The sequence below is a fragment of the Dermacentor andersoni genome, chromosome 4, assembly GCF_023375885.2.
Source record: "Dermacentor andersoni chromosome 4, qqDerAnde1_hic_scaffold, whole genome shotgun sequence".
Taxonomy (NCBI): domain Eukaryota; kingdom Metazoa; phylum Arthropoda; class Arachnida; order Ixodida; family Ixodidae; genus Dermacentor; species Dermacentor andersoni.
The window spans coordinates 13,630,496-13,654,350 of NC_092817.1; the positions used below are offsets into that span (position 1 = coordinate 13,630,496).

The window sequence follows — 23,855 nt, forward strand, 5'->3', positions numbered from 1 at the left end:
AGGAGCAGCAGGAGCCCTGGACTAAGGGTGCCTCCCCACTCAAGCAGGAAGACACCTGCTTGTCCTTTCATTTTTTTTTCAATAAATGTTTTTCCTCCACCTCCTCCTTCTCCCTGTTTGTCATATGGAATGAAATGGTTCGTGTCGGTTGATCCTGACACATGCAGGAATGAGACCATCAAAAGCAATGGCCAATAATAAACTACGAATAAACGCTCCGATAGTTGCTGCCAGCGGAGGCATCAGTACTCCTACACTTACCACTTTTTGTAGCAGCCTGCCACTGTAGTATAGTTTGGCAGTTTGCTAAAAGTTCGATCATGGCCACTAGCATAAGCTTTTTGGCCTTTTAAACTATACTATCACACATCAAGGTCCTGTTCACTGCTTTGCGTCAGTGACAAAAGCGACGCGAGCGCCAATCCCAGTGTTTCTGAAAATTCTGAATAACACGGTTGCATAAATTAACACACATTATTTCTTCCCGGGTTGCAGAACATTACCCTAATATTTCTTTAACCTCTTCAGCTAGTCCATATCAGTAATTAACAGCATGTAAAACAAGGAAGATCACGAAAACAGACCAAGTGCTCAGTCTCTCTCCCTCTTCGCATCGTTTCATGTGGCCGTACAATAATCCAAGTAGCCCGAATCACAGAATTCTGATGACAACTAAATCACCAGGTTTGGAGATGGTGTGCCATTAGCAGGCCATGAAACCACAGTGCTTAAACTCATGTAATCAGAATGGCAATGGTCGACAAACACGTCGGCATCGTTATTATCTGTTTGTGTAGCGGCATTACATGTATATATGTTTGACCAGGGTTAAACCCAGTGCTAATTAATTAGGAAGGACCTGACCTTGGCAAACAAGACAGCCAAATTCGTGTCTGCATACTTCACCACAGCGCAGTACACTGTTAACAGGAACACACCAGTCATAGACCATATGTGCAAATGTTTAATCCCTCTGGCAAGTGTTCAGTGTGATTGCATGGCTGTCCCTGCAGCCCACGACTCGTGGTTGATGGTCCTGGCACGTTTATACATGTGTGTGTATATCTACAGCAGCCACTTACTATATACACAAGTCTCCACGATGGTGACAGAAGACGGACTGTCCAGTCACCCTCCAGATTTGTCTCACAGGGTTTGAGACAGTTGCCAACCACTGTTACACAAACATTTTATTTTTTTAAGATGTAAAAAAGAAAGACTTGCATGTCCAAAAGAGTTGGCACTCTGGCCATTTTCCAAACGACCATATCCAGGCCAACTTTGCACCGTAAAGTTGTTCCTGAAAGAACAGTCCCAATGTGTGATCCTAGCTGATGATAAAGATTGTGGCTTTTCTGCTTTATCAGTCGATACCTTTAAGTGGCACAACAATTTCCAACATCTTTCATGTTCTGAACTGTTCCGAATCGATTAATCCAAACATATCACTTCAGAAAGTTAAAATCTGAAGCAAATAGGCTTTTCAGCAATTTCTTTTGTTGGAATGACGTGCCAAGTCGACTGAAAACAGGTAACTATGTTGTGTTTAGTGCAAGAACACTCAAGAACACGATGTGCAATTTCAGGGGCTTTATGATGAGCACTACTCTGGCGCAATCTCGCAACCACTGTCGCCGCACTACGCTTTCCTTTGCCATACCCTCCTCCGCTTTCCGCTTCATGGTGGTTCCGCTGCACCCTCCTCTCGCTTTCTTACTAGCACCCCTTTCCTATCACAAGTTTTTTTTTTCATCCCCGACTGCGTGCCACGTTCACTCTTATTTTTCGCTGTGCTCGGTGACGCCAGGATTCCTAGATTGTTGCAAAGAGCAGCACTTCGTATATTTTGTCAAGTTCTTTATTTTACTTGCCGATATCTTCTAATTATAAATAACCAACAGGCCTGAATTTCCACTCATATGTGCATCTCAAATTCTAATTTCTCCGTTGTTCATTCTGTATGCAGTGAGTGGAGAAGCATTCTTCACTTAATGTGCTACATGACAAGAAACTTTTCACCTGATGGTTTTTATACACTCGCCCTGCAACTTTGACACTATGCTAAGCAGGTAATATGAAAACGCTTTGATTTTACAAGGCTACTTACAGGATAGTGACTAGGCTTTGCAAGTAGCAGCAACAAAGAGTTTGTTCCACTCGCCAATAACCCTCCCATATATTTAAGATCATGCTCCTTTCTAGCTCGGACTACCTGCACGTAGGCAATCCATCCATCCATCCCGGACTCTAAACCCCCTCCTAAAATCCAGTGAACCACCTCAATGCAAGATCATGTGCAAAGTGTCAAAAGTGGCAAAGCCACTTCATGTGACAATGTCTCTTGCAGGACGCTGCTGTAGGGCTTCCATCACATCCTGTTCACAATCTTGGTAGAATCATAGGGGAGAGCAAACGTCTTTTCTATTTAAGCTTGTGGCGGGCATCCATATTACTTTTGACTAGAATCCTTGCAATATATGGCCCCAGGACAATTAAATCGCTAGCATTGATTCCTTTTTGCGTGCAATAACTTTTCCTTAGAAGGAACTGTGAAACTACTAAACAAGCATGCTAACATGCCTTGAATCAGGATAGCAATTTGGGAAAGTTGGCTGAAGTCCACAACACAGAGGATGTGCAAAGCACTAACCTGCAGCAAGGTTTCTTTCTGCACTTCGGTGCTTTGCGCCGCTTTACTTCGAATAAATGCGCCTTCTTACCACAAACAATCTTCATTTTCTGTTAATTTTCCGGTCCAGGCTTCATTTGCTTGTAACAAGGCGTGCACACAACTGCTACCATGTTTAGTGGATAAAGAAGATTCGGTGGGACAAATGTGGTCTCAAGTTTTATTATTTTGTTGATGTGCTAAACAATGGAACAGTGCATGCTCTCATAAATATAGCTGCACTTAACTAGGGGGAAAAAATGGAGCTAGAGGAGGGCAATTTAATATTTATATTCAAAACTTGCAGTTATACACTTAAGCTCTGACCATGTTGCCCAGATTCACTCAATAGATTAAAATAAATGTCAAAGCAACGTTGCAGTAAATAACCTTTGCAAAGCACAGCTCGCAACAGTGCTTTCTTCTTTGAAGTATACGCCAAGCATTCAACACCACCTATCACAGCCTCAACATACCAGCAACATTATTTCCATGGGAGGAACTAAAACTACACTAAAAATAAGCCACCTAAGAAAATTAAGAGCACGATTACTAACAGATAATGAATGTTGATCTGTGTAGACAATTTTTCACAATGTACACTTTCTTTTAAATCAATATTATTAAACAAAGAAAAAAGCTTTCAACATATCAATGAAACAATTATCACAAGGATATAAAAATATAACACACATATATCCTTATTCTTTGTTTAATTAAGAAAGATAAAAATGAACAGAGCTTTGAAAAGAATGTCCCTCCACGAGCACACCAGAAAGCCACTCCGACGCCCAAGATGCACATTTGATAGCCGCCACTTGCCACACAATGGCAACGAAATGGTCCCACAATGTTTTTCTTCGTGACACGCACAAAAGCAGCAAAAGAAGATGACATATTCAGTGAGCCAGCAGTCACAAAAAGCGAACATCCACACAGTCAACAAACAATCATTAACTAGCACAGTGGGGGGAGAAAACAGACATCAGTTTGACTAGCAGCCCATGGCAATGGCGGTCGTGGATGGAGCTGACAAAAAAGCGAGATGCACAAGCCAGCGGGGGGGGGGGGGATTCACAGAGAACAAGGGGGCCCCTGACAGAGACACACGGCGACCTGTAAGTAGTGCCTAAGTACGTCCGCACCTAGCCTGCCCCGTAGTTGACTTCGGCCTTGTTTCCCGATGATCCACTGCATCTTCATCCGGGGCCATCTCTTCGCCTGCCGACGAGCGAGGAGACCTGTTTTGCACGGCACGTGAAGTGGTGGTTGTGGCAACATGCAAGCGCGGCACATGCGAGCCCCTGGCTCTAGGCAGTTGCAAAGCAGATGTGCCACATCTTGGAGAAGAAACTCGTGCAGCTGATGTGCCTTGTCAAGACGAGGAATCCACACGAGGAGTGTTTGGGCTTTCAGAATCTTGCTGAAGAAGGTCGCCGTCCTCTTTGACCCATGTCAGCCGTAGCAGGTCATCCTGAGAGCAGGGCGTGTTTTCAAAGGTCGATAAGGAGTCATCTATGCTGCTGTCACCACTGACATCTGCTGCTGCAAAAGATGCGAAGAGCTGCTGCACGCAGGCATCTTGAGGTGGTGACGTCTCGGACATGCTGCGGCGCATCCTGGGCTGGAATCCTTCAGAGGACCCGCGTGGAAGGGAATGAGAGCTCTGGTTGCTACGGTGCGACCCGTGTGCTCCACCCAGCAGCCTGCCTCCGCCGTTGCTGGCACGTGGAGAGGACTGGTGGTCGGCCGCATGCCAGGACTGAGACATGGCCGTTGGGTCAGCCACGGAGTACCTCTTGTGAGCAGTGCTACGTGCTCTTGCTTTGTTCCCACCATCTACAATTTTCACGAGGGAGTGAACAAAATAAAACAGCAAATATATTGAATAGCCTCTTCAAGTGCAAATTGAATCTGTTGGTTAAGCAAACAATTTTTACTGCATTTCATGCAACTTTAGCATCGCTAAAAGACCAAACCAGCATATCAAGATAATAGTTTCAAAATTTTCGAAGCCACTAATGGTGTCCATAAATGTGCACTACTGTCACAAGCACAAAGTTATTCCTGCACTATTCACGAATGTTTTTAGAAATTTTAAGTTACACACATGCAGCACAAACAACAGTTCTCATAAAAGAATAAATTCAGAACCATTAAAGCCTACAAACAGATCCATTTTAGTCACTATACAGTTTTTCATGCAATAAACCCCCACAAAAAAGAAAGGCAAGAAAGAAATCAATAAAATAAAATATGTTGGAGCATATTGTACATTGGTTGTTACAGAAAAATCGCAAACAATTTTTTTAGCTTTATTATTTACAGAAAAATATTTATTCTCAATCATAATCAAGAACATTAGTGAGCATAGTAGAACCTCGTTGATACGTTGCCGTTTATACATTCCCGTTACGTAGGTTATCCCGGCACCATCTGCAATCGAGAACACAAAAAATGACCCAATAGGGGTACGCTCATTTTTTACCGGTTCATACGTCCCGGAAAATACGATTTTAAAGCACCAACGTTCAATACATCGCCAAACTGTGATCGTATGATATGTTTTCCGGCAGCCAGATACCATGTAAAAAATCGCTGCGGCTTAGCTCGGCTGGGCCCGGTTATGCAAGCGAAAGCTTGCAGGATGGTCTGACGCAGCTTGCCGCTTTTGCCACTGGGATTGCGCAGACAACTTCGGCACAGGTGAACCAGCGTCCTCGCTCCCTCCTTCCATCGAACAACGGCTGACCTGAAGCACTGGCTCGGCTATAGCGAGAAACTGCGAGGCGGCAAGAGAGAGCGGTGCCGTCTCCCTTTCAAGAGATCAGTGAGTCACGTGGTTAGTTACATGGGCAGCGAGGCAGTGGTCGGTGCAGCGGCGACGGCGAGTCACGTGGTTTCACTTCTAGGTCACTGTCACGCACGGTGAAACTCGCTCAACTAGGCCAGTAAAGCTTTTGCTTTAACAAGAAAATGCGCGAGGCGTGCGCGATCAAGAACAGTATAGCTGCTTGCTGCGGCAGCTTCACCGCAATCCTTGCTCGCCCGTCTCACATGAGAACGCCAGCACGCACTTAGTTTCTCATTTCGGTACCAGCAAATCTTCTCCGTGGTCACTGCACACAGCATTCAAAGCTATCACTGCCAGTCTTATTGCGATAAGCATCTTTGCCTACCTGTTTCACAGTGCGTGGTGCCGTCGGAAGCGTAGCGCACGCTTTTAATAGGGGATAACCGAAACGTGCCGCCATTACCTGCTGCAGACTGCGATCGTGTATGTTTTCTGGCCGCTAGCTCCCATGTGAACAAGAAAAGGTGCTAGGTGCGCGCGATCGAGAACAGTAGCCGCCCGTCTCACGTTAATTCGATGGCATGCAGTTTCTTATTTCCGTACCAGCAAATTCCTGCCCGGGTCGTTGCACGCCGCATTCATAGCTATCGCCGCCAAACTTATTGCGATAAGCATCTTAACCTGTCTGTTTTACAGCGCGTGGTGCGTAGTGCCATTGGTAGCGTACTGTCGGCAGCATCCGGCAACGCCCACTAGCTCGATTTCGTATCAGTTTCCCGTCTTCCTCTTAAACACCACACAATAGGAAAACAACAAAGCGCATCTCGGGCCGCCAGAGCACCACCAGCTCGACGCGCGTCAGCGTCTCATGCCGCAACGATCCACGCAACGCTTCACATTACGCAGATGTCAACCATAGTTGATTCTGTCATTTAGTAACTTCAGATCGTACATTTTCCTGGTTAATACATTCTTTCTCGCGGTTTTTTCCAGAACGTATGAACGGGGTTATACTGTAGTTTTCTGAAGTGCACATCGCTGATACTACTGCAAATTACAGTAAAACCTAAATAGTATCTGCATTCAATGCACCCTTGTGCATATGCATGCAAAATTTGGCTGAGATTGATGAGTACAAAAGCTTTTGTGCACAAGCAGGCGAAAGCCTAAATATTAAAAAAGAGAAAGACGAAACTAAAAGTTTTTAACCATGCCTTTCACTATTGTTGATGATCAGTATCAATGAAATTTGGCCATAATGCAGACCAGTCTTCCAGAAGGAGTAAAAATCAAAATTCTCGTGATGTGTATGTGGTACCCTCAGAATGCTTGCAAGCTTTCTCCTCCAGGCATGGTTTCTTTGCTGCATTGTAGCTGATGACAAGATTTATCTCAGCTGTCTTTTTTCCAATCTTTTCAATTCTTTTCTGGCCTCTTCGGTTGCTTAGAGCAATCAACTCTAGAGTTTGAAAGATGCCCAACTCCTGTAGAACCTGCTCAAAGCCTTCATGGCCTCTGTTGAACCACAATAAGGCTGTAGAAGTAACTGCCCATCTCCACAACAGTGCATGAAGAAAGTCCTGTTTTGGGGCAGAGCAACTGAATTTTGCTTTCGATAGACCCAGCTGCATTAGAAACACCGAGAGACAATAGTTGTTCGTCTGTCACATGTAGGAGGCATAGCCTTTGCCTGAGCACTGGTGAAAATTGGAGAAAGCATTGGTGCTAGTTCAGCCATGGCTAGTGCTTGCTTGCACTTACACAAGGAAAGCTAATCATTTGGGCAAATACTACAGTTGTGAGCCTGATCAGTCGAGCATGAATAGAAAAATAAAGCCCCTACAGCTACCATGCCTGGTTTCAAATAATTTTTCAGTCCTCTGGCTGGAGAAGCGCCTTGACTTTCTTACACATGGAAAAAAAGATGTTGAAGCACAATTTTAAAACCAAATTCTAAAAATAATTATTCCACCTGCACATCCCCTTAAGGCCCAGGCAACAAAAGTGAGCTTTAGTATTCACTACTTATGCATATTGAGCTGTGGCATAACAAGAAAAGTCAGATGGCAGCAGTTAGCCAAATAAGGAAACGTTACAAAAGAGTGAGCAAGCTGCAGCTCTTACCGCGCATTGGAGAGCTGACGCTCTCGCGCAACTTGTATTTTAGCTCCTCGTTGTGCATGTCCAGCCGAGAGAGCTGGCGGTTCTGCTTCTCCGAAGTCTCCCTGAGTTTGGCATTTTCCACGGACAGTTGGCTGAAATGAACACAGAAGAGGAAGTGAAACCCTTGCGTTAGTGCATGGCTGGGTAGCACAGGGTAGGCATAACCACACAAAAAGAGGTTCTGTTGAACACTAAGACAATTGAAAGTGGACAGGAGCTTGAAGATAAAAATTTGATAGCGATTTGTTGTCCAAAGCAACAGTTCTTGTACAAAGTCAGAGCAACAGCCCGTTCTGCATTCGCAATGATCAAAAATACATTTATTCATTGTAAAGGGACACTAAGGAGAAAAACAAATTCAATTTAGACTGATGAAGTATTACATCAGAAGTCTACATTCATTACCTTCCAGTTACTAGAAGAGAAAACAAAAGTCAATCTCATTTTTTAAGTTTCACACTGAAACCTGAACACCAGTGCACAAGTGTGACGTCAGAGTTCTTTAAGTACTATTTCATATTTAGGAAGTTTCAACTTATGAAATGACCTCGTTTTTGGTTCCTTTAAAATATAATCAAGTCCATCTTTACTGATAGATTAACTAAGGCAGGAGAAGACACCGTCAAAGTCATGACATCATGGCTAGTTACTACAAAACTTCACCAGGTGACGTTGCCACCTGTCTCGTTTTTGCATCTTTTATGGCTTACTATGCCTCCTGTCGCAGTAAAACTGGCTTTTTTGGTATTGCAGAAGCTTAATTCACTAACACAGCTCAGCAATTTCTCTCTTGAGTGTCCCTTCACGCGGATGCTCCTAAGACTTGCCCCGGAACATGCAGCTGTTTACAGATGCATTTCGTCTGCGACACTTTGCACGATGTCTATGGGTGAATTGATTAGTAAAGTAACTTGGTTTTCTGTTTTTATTAGTGCAGCAGCCATGGCAATTACAATATGCCAACTGAAATGAGCTGAATTTGTATTAAAGCAGGTGAGTGAGGGATAACAGGTTTGGTGCTATCTGCCTGTGTACCACTCCATTTCATGTATAATTTCTGTTATCTTTTGCTGCTGTTCACTTTGTGTTATCTGAGGTTAAAAATGTGTACTTTATATATTATTTGTATTACAGGTGTGTAAGTTATAGGCATTACAAGTGTGTTGTTCATAGAATTTCACCTCGCCATTTATTCCTAATGATCATTAAGGAAAGTTATTGTGTATACCTTTAGCTCTTATACCTTTGTGATGACTATCACTGCATTGGATTCCTGTTTGTTTTGCCATGTGGTGCTGATGTATTATTATACCTGCATGTACAATCTGTACGCCCATCTGCTATGGTCTAGGAAAGAGACTGGCAGTATTGAAAATAAAATAAATAAATAATAAGAATGTGCAGCGCTCTTTTGCTGTGACGGGCTGCTAAATGTATTTGCTTGTATGCTTTGTATAAATTTGCTTTCTCCATACTCTCCATACAAAGTGCTTCAATGATGCGACTGATATCCTCACACAATACCACCTGCAAAAAGCTACGTCTAGCCTACAAAGGGCATTGTTGTGGAGAGCTACGGATTACTTTTCCCCACATGGACTTCTTTGACGTACACGGAACCTCGTTACACACAGGTGGCATGAAGACAGAATCAACAACACTTTGCTGTTACAAAAATGTATGAGCACCCTTTGTACACAATTAACACTGAATGTATAGGACCGCGAGATACAAATAAAATGAGTGAGGGTTTCAAATAAGTTGGTGTGGGATTAACATACGCAAATTCCTGTTTATGATTACATTTATGCTGCCTGCATTGTCAAATTTAATTTTCATTTTCTTACACAAATTCTTCAACTGACTATCACTGCAGAGCGTGCAAGAAAGACAAGAAAGTAATCTATGAGAGGTGTCTGCAGCAGTGTCAGGTTTACAGTGCACAACTTTTGCACAGTAAGACTCCTCACCTTTGCACCTTGGCTTTCTCATTCAGCAACTCCTGAAGGTCTTCAATGCGCGCCTCCATCTTCTGCATCTTTGCCTTGCACCGGTCTAACTCCTCCTCCTGCACAGTCATAGATTTTCTCAGTCAGCGTGTGACAACAACAGGCCTTTTTTCTAATTTGCAAGTGCGTTTCTCTGTATTGCAGATTTGCCTAACCAATGGTGGCAACGGTCATGGTTCGAATAAAGATGATGTGCTAGCTGTACATGCTGGGGCTTGCCTCTTGCACATTGTTTCATCACGAGAGCTACATAAACATCTTCCATGTCGTAAGAGAAGGAAACTGTTTTCATACATACTGTCTGCAAAAAATGACTGTGCCATCATAAGCTTAGCAAATTGCCTTGCAACAAAGCTCTTTTCACAATTATGAAAAGCATTTATAGGGAACGTTGCCCCCAACCTACATGCAAGGCCTGCACAGGGCAGCCTGTTGAGGGAGCTACCGCTAGGGCGAGAAAGATACAGAGGCACTTAGAGTCACCTTACGTGCATTGAATGCAAAAGCATTGAATGTGGATCAACTCAAATTTTGAATTGGGCAAAGTCAATTTTGGGGGTGAGTCAAGTCAATTTAATAGTGGGCCAGGTAGATTTTGAACATGAATCAACTCAATTTTCGAACTGGGGAAAGTAAATTTTTGGATGTGGGTTACAGCATCCATGCGATACTGTGGCAGTTCACCGTGGAATTTCACAGTGTGAGCCGCAGCAGGTCCACTGCTGGAAACGCGTTGCCTTCACTTGGTCACAAGCATTTTAGTACCATCGGACGTTAACGCCGGATGCTCACCGAATTTTCCACTTCGTTAGCCATATAATGCTTTCACATTAAAAGCTGCTGCAGCTTACCGAAGCCACCTCTGGTAAAGGAGTTTAGACGACTATGAAACGGTTGGTTAATTCCTAATAAACCTTCGTGGTCGGTAATTGTTTAGTCTGTATAATTTCGAGTGGTGTACAACCAGATTGATTCCAGTCTAATATTCACTTTTGAGCCTTTTGAAGAGCTAGGGCAAAGTATAAAGCGAAACCCATTTCCCTTCTACAAGCAGCAATTTTGTATCCCTTAAACTTTTTCACAATTGAATAAGCACACCACCTAATCAATGAGCAGTCGAGCTCTCAGTAAACTCCCTCTCTCTCTCCTCTTGTGTCTTGGCTACTGATCCTCTGGGATCTGCATGTGCCAAGTGAGAAGCAATAGCCACATACAGCTAAGTACTCATTGTCAGTGCGTCATGACCGAAAAGTGCTACCTAAACATTTTTCGTAACGAAGCTTTCTTTGCCAGCACCCCCTCTTTATGGCTGCTGGCCTGCTGCTGTCTCGCTGATTACACAATAATGTGGGCTACTGGTGCCGCTAGACATGCGGCATTGGGCATGTAAGCATTGTCGGCCACTTCCCCAGAGTGTTCGTGTGCCAATGGGTAGGTGCTCGAATAGAAAGGCAGAACAAGAGGCAAGCAGTGAAGATGTCGGCAACAAAAATTGAAAAGGTCCGCATCAAAGGCATAGTGTGGAGAAAGAACTAAAGTGGACAAAATGGGATCAGCGCTTGCACTGAGCGTGGAGCATTCAGTTACATATAAGTGAAGATATTTCAGTAAACATCAATAAAAGATTTTCTTATAACAGATTTCCACGCATGCGTGGAATTCCAATGTTTTTCTCGGAAGTCGACTGAGGGGTACTGCATAAGGCAGTACCCCTCAGCCATTCAACAAGAGAGCTTTTCTTTGTCAAGGCAGCAACCCGTTTCGCCACTGTCACTTCAAGTCTTGAGTCTTCCTGTTAACATCTATCTTGTTTGGGTGCCCTTAAAGCAGTTTAACAACTGTGTACAAATGAATAAGTTAGTCTGGGAGTTGGTTGTGAACTTTAAGGGCAAAGTTTTGAGTGCTCCGTGCATGGCAGAATGGGTGGCTGATGTAACCTAAGTGAATGACCTCATTGGCACCCCATGCAACATTATTTTGCAACACTTTCAAAACAAAAATGCACCAGTGTCTTTTTTACAAGTGCTGTAATACATGCCTTTACAGCAAATACAGCAAATAACAAGAACGCTAAAGCTATAGATTTAGATGACTTCTCCATGCAACAATGGTTACTGAGCTGAGAATGATACCCTTCTGCTGCTAAGCACTTATGTACTATGGGGGACCCAGAGGTAAAAAAGGTAAAGAGATTTTCTTTAACTGAGGCAAAATGGCAGTTGATATAGACTATGTGACTAGGCGCGCATACTACACTATTCCTCCTGTCAGTTGACCAGGTAGCGTTCTTCTGCGAAGTTTTGTCTGCTCATTGCATTGCTTTGTTTTGAGCCTCTGTTGACACCTACACCAGTTTCACGATGGCGCACATCAAACAACACATTCTGTTCACAGCACCACATTCTGTTCTATGTTGGGAAATTTTAGACGGTCAGCCAGCATTTTTACATTGAAGTACCTAGGCAGATGAGTGATGCGGCTGGAAGAAAATGCCACAACTTTCGGAACTCGGGCAAATAACTTGTGCATCACGACAATGCTCTTGCCCACACAGAACCAAGTGTGCGGCACTTCCCAACAAAAATTGCATTTAAACGCTACCTTACCTTACCCTCTACTACTGTTATCTTGCCCCCTGCGACTTCCTATCTTTGCTTGTGCTTCCTATCTGTACATGTGCTTAAAGGTAAGCATTTTTGAGATGTGAAGAAGATTGAGAAGAAAATTACCGAGGCACAGAGGGTCATTGGATTGCAAACTTTCTAGATTCCACATGCCAAAAACACAATCTGATTGTGAGGCATGCTGTGCTGGGCGACTATGGATTACAGAGTAGGATAAACAGGAGTGTCGACTCGCCTGATAAAGCGTTCCAACTTGTGTCCCGGCGAGACGACTGTTTTGTGACGCAAATCATAAATGGCGCGGAAACTTGTTACTAGCACTCAAAGCTGCATCACTTGCAGCTGCCCCAGTTGTGGCCTGCTGTTGGTGAGACATAGTGGACTGTTTGTCGACTAATTCGTTTGTTGTAGAGATATGCGCGCATTTCCACTGTTGCCTGCATGGTGCTGTGCGTGTGTGCACGCTAACGAGCACCTCTTGTCCGCTGACAAAGTTTGCAAGATATTTCATTGCTTCTGAATACATAAATTTACTACTACGAGTGCCTGTGTCATAGTAGCAGCTATCTTAAGCAATCCAATTCTGTATGTTGGTATTCGTTTACTAAAGTTATGTCTGTTAATGAAACAAATACAATTTTATTCAAGTCACGGTCGTGAATGTAGTAGCAAACTGGCACCCACGAGGCTTAAAGCATTTCATATTGTTTTCTGCTAATCTAAGTAGAAATCTAAGCACAGTGCCCGTGAGCCCCATCTAAGCCAAAATGCCGCTGCTGCTCAAACTGTGCGCTGTTATTGCCTTTATTTCCACTAGTGTAACAGTGATGGGTAACTTCAGCTACACGATACTTTTTCACTCTTGGAAACTGGCTGATCGCATCTTTACTCATTGCAGTCACAATCAAAGAATGCACCGCAATGATATACCACTCAAGTGGCGACAACGCCGAAAGTGAGCCATCAGGCAACTTAATATTTTCATAGCTTGTTCACACTTGTTCGACTTGACCACCACACGGTGCTAATATTTGGCACCCACAACTAGGGAAGGAAGTAAGGGACGAGGGTACCTTGGAAACTGACAAAGAAGAAAGGAAGTGAGCCGTGGCAGAGAGCACGGTGGAACACTGGCCACATGTTATCGCTGGGACATTAGTTGGCCGCACCAAAAGCTTTGCAAGATAGGCGATTCCCTGCTCCTGTATATTTTACTCCATCTTCCGGAGTAACGCTTTAATGACAAGACTTAAATACTAGAAAATAATTTTTATTTTCTGTCTAAATGTGCAAAGCACATCGAGAATACGCATAATGAAAAGAAAAATATTTTGTGGAAACTTTTTCATCAATATGGGGGGAAACACCAGGCGGAAAACTGGCAGTGGGCTTTGCCCCAAGCCAACTGTGGCTTCGTTGGGAATTCGTAAGACAGCTCTCGTCATACGTGAACTATAGGTGCACATTTAATTTGCTTTACATCGCATGTGTGACAAAACTGGAGCCGAAGTCTTGCATTGGTTTGTCTCCTCTGATCGTGCTTTCAAAATAAAGCAAGTCGCATGCCAAACTTGTTCTTCCTCGTCCTGTGTTCCCTCTCTAAACCAGAAAATGATGCTTGCCGCCGGTCATTCAGTTTGGCCAAAGACATTTAGCCACAAACTTCGTACTCAATACGAAAGCTCAGCAAGAAAAAAATTTTTTTTTGTATGTTGTGTGTAGGCAACATTTGTCAACAAATGGTTCATTTTCACCACCTAGGTGTCTTTAACATGCCTAAACTTAAAAGCGCATGAGCATTACTGTATTTTGTCTTCATCAAATCACGGCTGCCATAGCCAAAATTGAACCAGCGGTACCGAGCTAAGCAGTGCAACACCACAGCCATTAGGCTATCACTGCAGGTAGTTTGCCAGAGTTTCTGAACAGTTTTGAACAATGGATTAAGCAGAGGGACAAGTTCGTTGTGTTGCTGAGAGAATACGTTGAAGGTGAGTAACATTTTGGAATGTTAGAAGAAATGTACAACAACAACAAACGCTGTTCTTGTTACTTTTGGATCCTCCCTTGTATCATCCTTGCATGCACACAATATGTGGGTGCAGAGTAGACCCTCATTAATGTTTCATGTAATGCTCCAACAAGGGCACCTAGGTTATGTGTTACGTAGGAGAACAATGTTTGCAAACAATTTGCAGGTGTATGCATTTCTGTGAGAAGAAACTGAAAATCTGTTTGGCAGCATAGAGAAAAGAATGAGTACAAAGATCAGCGCAGTGGCAATGTACATTAATAGAACACAGAGGTGATTATCTTGCACTAAACTGTCTTTTTTTTAGGAAACTGGTGCAGCAATGGCTTCAGGCATGATAGGTCTCACCTATGGAGCTATACTCATGGACAACTTTCATTTAGGGGTGTGGGAATATAAAATTTTTTGAATACGAATCGAATATGAATATTTAACTTCAAATATTGAATAATGATATGCACATGCATTCATTAGCAAGTTTGGTTATTTTAACGTGTTGGAACATCACAATTACATTGCCAATGGTAAGAAATTAGAGTAGTAAGCCGTTACACTAAAATATTGTGTATTTGGCTTATGCTAACTTGGAAAACTGAGTAATTCCCAAAAGCTGCCAGTTCTCACCAACCTGTGCTTATTACAACATTAACATTACAACATTAAGTGACCATAAACTCGGAGGCGCTTGACCCTGTGCCAGCCGTCAATCATCGCATTTGCTGCCAAGCAATAATCTCATACTGGTGGTGGCGCTGCAAATGAGTGCACCCTCGCTCTCTGCAAACGCGTTCCCCGTGCTACTGAGAGGCTTGCTTTCCCGCATTGCTTATAAGTCTAGTGGCTAAGCGTACTTTACAAGCAACCTTTCACGAGCAGCACGAGACTATCGCAAAATTCAGCACAAAATCAGACATTCCTAGATCAGACAGAAGCAAACGCTAAGAACCACATTTGCTCCCGCACAGTCAGCAATATATCTTATTTGATATTCCCTATTGAATAGAATACTCAAAAATTTTCGAGTACCTAGTTTTCGAATCACATACAAACATTAAAAATCTAATATTCGACATTTTTTCTAATTCGCATACCCTTTCTCTCTGTGGCAATGAAGGGAAAGCTATGGAGGCAAATCTTCCGATCTGTGTTAGCTTAAGCTGGAGAAGTGAAAACAAACATCTTATTTACAACAGCAAATGAGACAAAATGCACCACTGTGCATTGAATTACTTATTTTTCTGCTTTTCTCTTCCGCAATCGGGCAAGCACAAAACTGTGCGCATGAAAGCCATGTTGAATCCCAGTATCTGCTCCAAGAAGACAAAAGCATTTTACCTTCAACTCAAGGACAGAGGTGAATTGGCATATGCCTTTTTGTAAATACAATTTGGCTAACTATACAGTGTGCAATTTCAAACCTCTAAAAAATACATCTCTTTAAGAATTTTGTTAAATGCATCCTAATTCCGGGGCCTGCTGAAATTTCCCATTCTGGTGGAAAAAGAACTCATGAAGTTTGGCCACTGTCATCATCTTTAAACCTAAGGCATGTAATGATAAGTACTCACTAAAGTAACAGCAAAAAGTGAACATGTGTACACAGGAAGTGATCTGCCGTGCACATAACTAATCCTTGCACCTATACAATGCAATTCAATTGAATATAGATGAACGAAGTTGAATACATGATAACATTCTGATTTTATTCCTATTATATAGATGAAAGCTTATGACAATGGGTTTTGCCTGCTACATTCTCTAGTGAACGTCTTTAACATCCAGAATGCTAACACAAGGTATGGTGATATGGTTATAAGATAGGTAACACAAGATATGGTTATACCAACTGACTCTTTGTTTGCGCAGTAGTATACACAAAGCAACACTTGCCTTTCGTTCTCGTTCTATATTGGCATGCTGCAAGCTCTGTATCTGGTTGGCGCGCATCTCAAGAACCACATTCAAGCTTTCCACTTCCTTTTGCAGGTCTGCATTTTTCTTGGAAAGCCACTGCAAGGAGGCAAAATCGAAGATGATGTCATTACTGTTTCATTTACAATACATACAAATCTTGCTAGGCAATAATCTTTGACAGGTACTTACATGGGAATAGTGAAAAAAGCAAAAGAAAAGAAAGCAATCACAATAATGTCATATTGGCAATGTTGATAAATGTTAATATGATCAAGCAGACAAAAATGCAGAGTTTAGGGGAACAAACAGCGTTAACTCTTTCCTTCCCACTAGAAATGTGCTCATATTATGCTTTTATGTGCGCTTTTATGTTTTAACATTTTATTCCAAGACAAATATACTGCGATACATAATCTTGTACCCTGTTCTCTGGTGTTCTGAACTGATGTATAGCAGTAATAATTTCTCAGGCAATTTCTGATAATTCTTATGCGAAACTACAAACACCTCAAGAAACATGAATGAAGTAATAATTTGCTATATTTAGTATACGTGCCGAGAGTAAAGAAAACAAAAATATACAGAATATGCACCTGGTTCCTAGTTCCCAACTTTTGTAAGTAAAACCAAAAAAAAAATTATTATGAAGATTTGTTGGCATCAATACTAGCCATAGTGGTGCCCATGCTATGCGGAAAGGGAGCAGCTTTGCAAATGTGAAAAATGGGTAAATTCCTATCGCACAGGGAGCATTTGCTTTTACTTATTGCAGCAGGCACCTGGTTTGTTTCTTATTGCCTTATTTAGGCTCATGAAGCAACTGCTGTCAGCTTGGGGAACATGCAGAAGCCTTCTCATACTTGATTATTGCATGTTCAACTGGCACTGGAGCCTCCACTGGCTCTGTTCAGTTCCTGTGCAGTGTTGTACAGTAATGTGGAGTGTTGCACAATATTGTACAGTAATGAATAAGGGCACGTGCACAGGCATTGTTCAAAACGTTAAGTGATTAGAGAGCTAGTCAAGCTGTGGTGGAAGGTCCGTCTGAAATCGCCTGCGTGCTCTTGTGCGAGTGAAAGCCCCACATGATGAGACGGATTGCAAATAATAATTTGTACATATGCTGTCGAAGCTCTGATGGATAAAAGCCACCCATGGTGGGGAAGATAAAGTTGCACTTGATATTAGTCGAATACAATTATCAAAATAACATGCACTCATGGGCACCTACCATTGTTTGAGACATCATTAAAACAGCCTATATGTCAGATTGGAAAATTGACAACCCAAGAGAAGCATCTGTGTTTTCACTGGTGCTGTCCTTTAAAAATTATTTTTTCCAAGCAGATCAAAGTGCTAATTTCGCATCTTTTTATTGAAGTAGTGTTAGGAGCACTGGAGGCTGGTTTCAACAATACCTCCGGTTGAAGTTTTATTATTCCACATTCCCCAATCTGCCAAATATTGTCAAATCTGACAAATAGTTCAAGGTAAGTCATCATTTCAGATGCTGTATAATGTTGCTAGAACAAGAATTGAAATAGATGGCAACATGTAGAAAAACTGATGATCAAATTGATCTATTTCTATAGGCGAGGTAACAAATGAGCTAAAGGGTGTCTCAAGTGAAACATAGGTTACATGAGATATTTGTAGTTATATACTTGCAGAACTGGAGAAGTCTGGTCTTACTGCAAGCAGAGGCTTGTTATGCTAGAAGGGACAGAAAGAATAACGGGTGGCAACAATGCCTTAAGGTTCCTAGACAAGACAATCTTGCAATAATAGCAATACGTGGCTAAAGCTAGTTAACAATTAGTTCAAAAATGCCAATAACGTGGCACTGCAAGAGAAAATAAACAAAAATAAGGCCTGGAGAATTTGGGAACTTACTCAAATTTATGGATTCACATTCAAATGTATGAATCCACCATGAAATCCATACAGCTACTACCTAAAGGGCCGTAACACATCACAGTTGCTCCAATTATCGCAATGCACCAAGTTATCACAAGAAAACACCGAATATCGTGTTGAACAATTCGGCATGCAATCCTATTCAACTGTTCCCCTCATGCAGACACACCAAGTTGCATAAAGCCTGTGGCCGAGACAGAAGATCCCGAGCAGCCTATTCACAACAGCAGAACATACCTGGATCTTGGCGTCTGTGTCTGAGAGCACAGACTCCTGGAACTCCCTGGCCTGTTGCTGTAATGCTTTGTGTTGTTGTTGGAGGGTTTCATACCTCTGCTCAAGCTCTTTCTGGCGTGCTTGGTGGTCCTCATTGATGGAGTCCAGTTGCAGAGAATATTCCTCGTTGATGGCTGCAAGACAACACCCCCTGCTCACATACCCGAAGGAGCCATGCGCATAATAGAGTCCTTGTCTATGCATTAGTCTGGTAATAGAAATGAAGATGCCGTTATTACAGACGTAATGTGCTGCAAGCGAGAACAGGGCTAAGGTGGGCATTAAATGTACAGCTGCAACATAAGTGTGCCTAGCAGTGCCTGTCGAGAGGGGTGGAAAATGCATTTGCAACAACTTTGTTGCCCTTGACTCTCTTTCTCAGCAGCCTCATGTTCTCCATCCAGTTCACAGCAAAGCTACCAAACTTTTCAAACAGTCACTCTGAATAACAAAGTGAAGCCTGTGTGAGACTGTGCTGTGAATCATTTGCCTTCCATAGTCATTATCACATTCTATGGGTATCAAACTTTACGAGGCAAACTAGTGCCTCCAATCAGAGGGCCAGGGAAGGGATGCAATTGTCTCCTTTACCACTGTGTATGGCTATACACAGTTATACGTTTGACATTAAAAATTCAAAATACGCCATCACAAAGGTTAAGTTTAAGACCTGCAATTTTCACAGTAGTTTTTCATGGGAATAGTGTTCCGACAACACATTTGAGCCTTATTCCTAGTTCATACAATGAGTGCTGTTACAGTGCTCAGGTAAACATAGCATGTACCATCAGCATAAAAAATGAACAGGAAAGCTAATTGGAACATCTTGCACGTAATTGAGAGTGTGATGTGAAATCACTGTGAAGCTGTTTGGAAACATAATGCAGTACGCGTTGAGCCTGAATCAAGCCACTGACACAAATACCAACAAACACGGAAATGCAAAGATGCATTCTAGTCAGTTCCTATTTCTCTGCATATGAATTTACATTGACAGGGCACTTATAAGCTGGTATTGTGTCAGCAAAGAAAGCAACAATAACAATCAATCATCTTCATACCCAAAATGCACTTGCTATGTTTTTTGTATGCATGTGCTTTTTGTTGCCTCTTCGGTACTAAATGGCAATGAAACAGCAGTTTTTTGTGCTGCTGTTATTATATTACGAGAAAGTCAACTTAAAAGTGGCAAAGCATTACACAAGAGCATGTTGAGCTGACACTGAAACGCAAGGACACAAAGCTCAAGCTAGCAAAAGTTAAGGGTGAAGCTCTGTAGGGTAAATGTGTGTTGTGTTCCTGAGACTTCTGTACTCTATTGATGAAAGAAAAAGGAACAAATTCTTCGAGCAAGTTTAAAGGTACGTACATCAAAAACATTGCAAATAAAGCCCACTCATAAGAGGTGTTTTTCAAGTAACCTGAACCTTGTTGCTGCATGAAAGATTTTCTCATATGCAAGGAGCAATCTATGTTGGAACATTGGTGTGACTCACCATCTATCTTCTCCCGGTGCCTCTGTTTCAGTGCATCCAATGTTTCTTCGTGGCTTTTGCGGTCACTCTCTATTATATCTGTGTAAAACGCTTTCATTTCCTCGATCTGTGAAGAGGAGCAAAAAAAGCAGAAGCTGCTTTCGTTGGAAATGAGGGACAGCACAAGAAACCTCATGCTGCATATAGGACTCCTCCTACTTTCTCCAATCTCAATATCGGCAGAACATGTTTGACTTCCTTACATTCTCATCAGGACATACAAACTGAATAAGCCAGCTGATGTGAGCTACAAGACAAGGTGATAGTAGGCCTACTAATAGAAGTAATAGAAGTGTTAAAGTGCTGTTGTCAGCTTGCATTTCACACTGTATAGCATACTTTCCCAGTGAGTGAACATGCTTGATGCATATCGCAGCTTTTATACAAGAGCAGCAGTTAAAAAAGACCTAACGTTTAATAAATTAACAGCTCATCAAAAGCAACAACAGTACAAACAGAATGGAGTGCTCGGATGCCCAAGAAAATCTTAGTATCCCAGTGCAGTATGATACCATTGTGGAAAACAGTGCATAACAGGTTAGTAATATTGAGCTGCTCATCGAATCTGCCACAGTGCAAGACTGATGCGTCACAGAGCACTAGGGCTATTTACAATTCAATACACAAACCCTTTTTCTGAACATAGTGGCTGCCCTCATACATTTTGAACATCAACTCCAAGTGAAGCTCTAAACAATTTTCTACATTTGTGGCTCAAGAGTTCCGCAAACTGAATCATCCATAATGGTTGATGCTCTCACTAACTTCACATATTTCACTGTGCATTAAGGAGCAACAAATGTCGTGAGAATAAAGTGGTGAAAAGATCAGTCTTAAGTACGACACTGTTATTACAAACGGAAGTACTTGTTTGATGATAATACAAATGAGGTAGTACCGGTAGTAGGAGACAAAACCGGTACTATAAAGGAAGCAGAACCGGTCGGGTGACGGTGTCGGCATAATACAATGCTTATTTCCTTTCTTGTAATTAACTGCCAGAGCATTAAAAACAAGGGTGATGAATTTGCATCTCTAGTTGACATGGTGAAGCCGTCTGTTATTCTCGGTACTGAATCATAGTTAGAAAATGAAGTTGCTGATGGTGAAGTATTCTCAGATCACTTTAAATGTTATAGAAAGGACAGAGACTTGCATGGCGGAGGTGTATTTATTCTTCTAGATTCTAAATTTCTTCTTCTCAGATAAATGCTGGTGCCAATGAATGTGACGCTGTATGGTGCAGATTGACGCTTAACAATAACAAAGTTCTAACTGTCTGTTCATTCTACCGCCAGCCTGATTCATCAGTTGATGTGCTTATGCAGTTGGCGGTGACAGTTCATGCAATTCAAACAGACTTCATGGTAATTGGTGATTTCAATCTGTCTAATATTGATTGGAGTCATCAACCTCACTTCCACTCTTCTTTGGGCCGGTCCAGTCAAGAACTGATTAACTTTAATTTTTTGCATTATATGAAACTGTTTTGTAACCGACACGCGGGAATCATATCTTAGATTTGTTATTTACAAATCAACCTGAATTCGTCCGCTCCACTCAAGTGCTACCTGGAGTAAGTGATCATAATGCTGCGCTCTGTGAAATGAATGTTGAACATTTAAGAAGCTGTTTGATGTAGTAGTTCTGCGGAAACCCGCAAGGTGGAGAGAAGTAATGAATAAAGGGACAATCAGACATCCACCCGTACGTAGCAATTGCTACAAAGGAAACCCATACGGGTTCCTTTGTAGCAATTGCTACGTACGGGTGGATGTCTGATTTTCCCTTTATTCATTTAAGAAGCTTTGGAACAGCAAACAGACGAGCATATAACTATGAAAAAGCAAATGTAAGCGAGATAAACAAAGCGTTGAATGAGTACCGGACGGTATTTGAAACGTATGCCAAACAACACTGGAGTAATTGAATTATGGTCTATATTTAAAGAGAAGATGTTTGAACTGAGGAAGCGCTTTGTTCCGGTATAGACATAAATGAAAAGAAGAAGTAAAAGCAAATCTTGGTTTACTCGGGAGTTATGCAGTCTTACACGGAAACGGCAACTAGTTTACAGCAAATTTAAAGGAAAGCCGATACGTGAGAACTGGTTGAAGCTACATGAAATTACCGAAACAAATGAAAGTTGCAGTGGCAGCTGCAAAGCATTGATATGGCATTTCAATGCAGTCGAAATTAAATAATCCAAAGGAATTCTGGAAACATGTACAATGGAAAAGACACCAACCATACCACCTCTTGTGTCTGGTAACAGCTTCGCTGATGATGACGTAGGAAAAGCTGAGTTCTTTAACACATATTTTAGCTGTTTTCAGCCATGCAATTGGACATGATGATACGAATACCTTGAATTTCTAGCCAGTGATGAGTGTTATGGATGATGTTATCAGCATCAATGGTATAGAGTTTCTGTTGCAGAATCTGAAAATTTCTAAGGCTGGGTGTCCTGATGACTTGCCAAACAAATTTGATAGACTTTGTGCTCAGTCAGTTGCACTGTACTTGAAGATTATTTTCGAAAAATCGCTTGACGAATCCCGCCTTCCAGATGACTGGAAAATTGCAAGCATTATGCCAATTCACAAATCTGGGCCTCGTGACACCGTGTCAAATTATAGGCCAGTGTCACTAACTTCAGTTGCATGCAAGACAGTTGAACATATTTTGTATACTAGTATAGTAGCACATATGGATGCATATTCATTGTTTAATCCTCGTCAGCGTGGTTTTTGAAGGGGCCTATCTTGTACTACGCAGTTGAATGAATTTGTGCACGACCTAGCAGGGGCACTGAACAGGCGTCTTAGCGTGGACTGGGTGTTTTTGGCTTTCAAAAAGGCCTTTGATACCATGACGCATCGTTTACTAATTCAAAAAATGGCCTTTTACAATATTAGCCCTCAAGTGATATCATGGGTAAAAGATTTTCTATGTTTACGTCAGCAGTTTGTGGCTGTGAATGGCGCTGAGTCTCAGAGGATGCAAGTTGTGTCCGATGTTCCGCAAGGCTCCGTGTTGGGGCCGCTATTGTTCTTGCTGTATGTGAACGACATTAGTAATGGAATAGTATTTCAAATGCGGTTATTTGCAGATGATTGCTTTCTCTATAGGGTAGTCACTTGTGACCGTGATGTTGAAATGTCTCAGGAAGACTTGAACAGAATCTCAGAGTGGTGTGTCAAATGGAATATGAATTTGAATTTATCTAGAACTGTTCATATGAAATTTACAAGAAAGAAAAACCCTGATGTGCAACCATGTGTTATTAGTAATGTAATGTTGGAACAGGTATTCGAATTTAAAAATTTAGGTGTTTATTTTACTCTTGAATTGAACTGTTGCTGTCACGTCTATTATTGTTCCTGCTAAAGCGTGCAAAACCTTAGGATTTCTTCGCCAAAATGCAAACACTTTCCCACAGTCATGTCGGCACATTTTGTACAAGACATGTAAGGTCGATTCTGGAATACGCATGTACGGTTTGGGAACCGCCTACTGGTAGAGATGAAGATAAGTTGGAGTTGGTGCAGAACATTTCCTCTCGTTTTGTATCTGACACAAGCAGGGCTCAGTACAGTGCATCGCGTACGAAGGAAGCACTCAATTGGGAATTGCTCGGCACGCACCGAATGAAGTTGCGCCTGAAGTTTTTTTGCGCTATTTCTTATTCAGCTGTTCGGGTTAATCGTGAAATGTGCAAGAGACTTTAGAATATCTTTCTTTCCTAAAGCCATTAGAGAATTGAACAGACTGCCGAGTGATGTTGTGAGTGTTGAATCAAATGATGCTTTCTTTTATGTTGTAGATGTGCATTGCTAAGTGCTTTGCCTTTTATTTTATTTTTATAACTTTGCCTAGGAGCAGAGGTGTCATATGTACTTCTTGTCCACCCCCCCAACTTT

The 23,855-nt window shown here is 42.0% G+C and overlaps 1 protein-coding gene across 4 annotated transcripts in view; it reads right to left on the minus strand.

Annotated features, from left to right (window-relative positions):
* Positions 1-2,835: 2,835 nt before the first annotated feature.
* LOC126535961 (uncharacterized) overlaps positions 2,836-23,855 on the minus strand; it is a 146,733-nt gene continuing 125,713 nt past the window's right edge. For 3 of the 4 annotated variants that reach the window (XM_055073407.2, XM_050182839.3, XM_050182840.3), the window contains 6 exons: positions 19,894-19,999; positions 18,359-18,531; positions 16,181-16,300; positions 9,596-9,693; positions 7,587-7,717; positions 2,836-4,507 (listed from right to left, as the gene is read on the minus strand). In XM_055073407.2, the coding sequence (XP_054929382.2) occupies positions 4,044-4,507; positions 7,587-7,717; positions 9,596-9,693; positions 16,181-16,300; positions 18,359-18,531; positions 19,894-19,999 (1,092 nt within the window). In that variant the 3' untranslated portion in view covers positions 2,836-4,043. The other variant, XM_055073408.2, reaches the window with a different exon arrangement.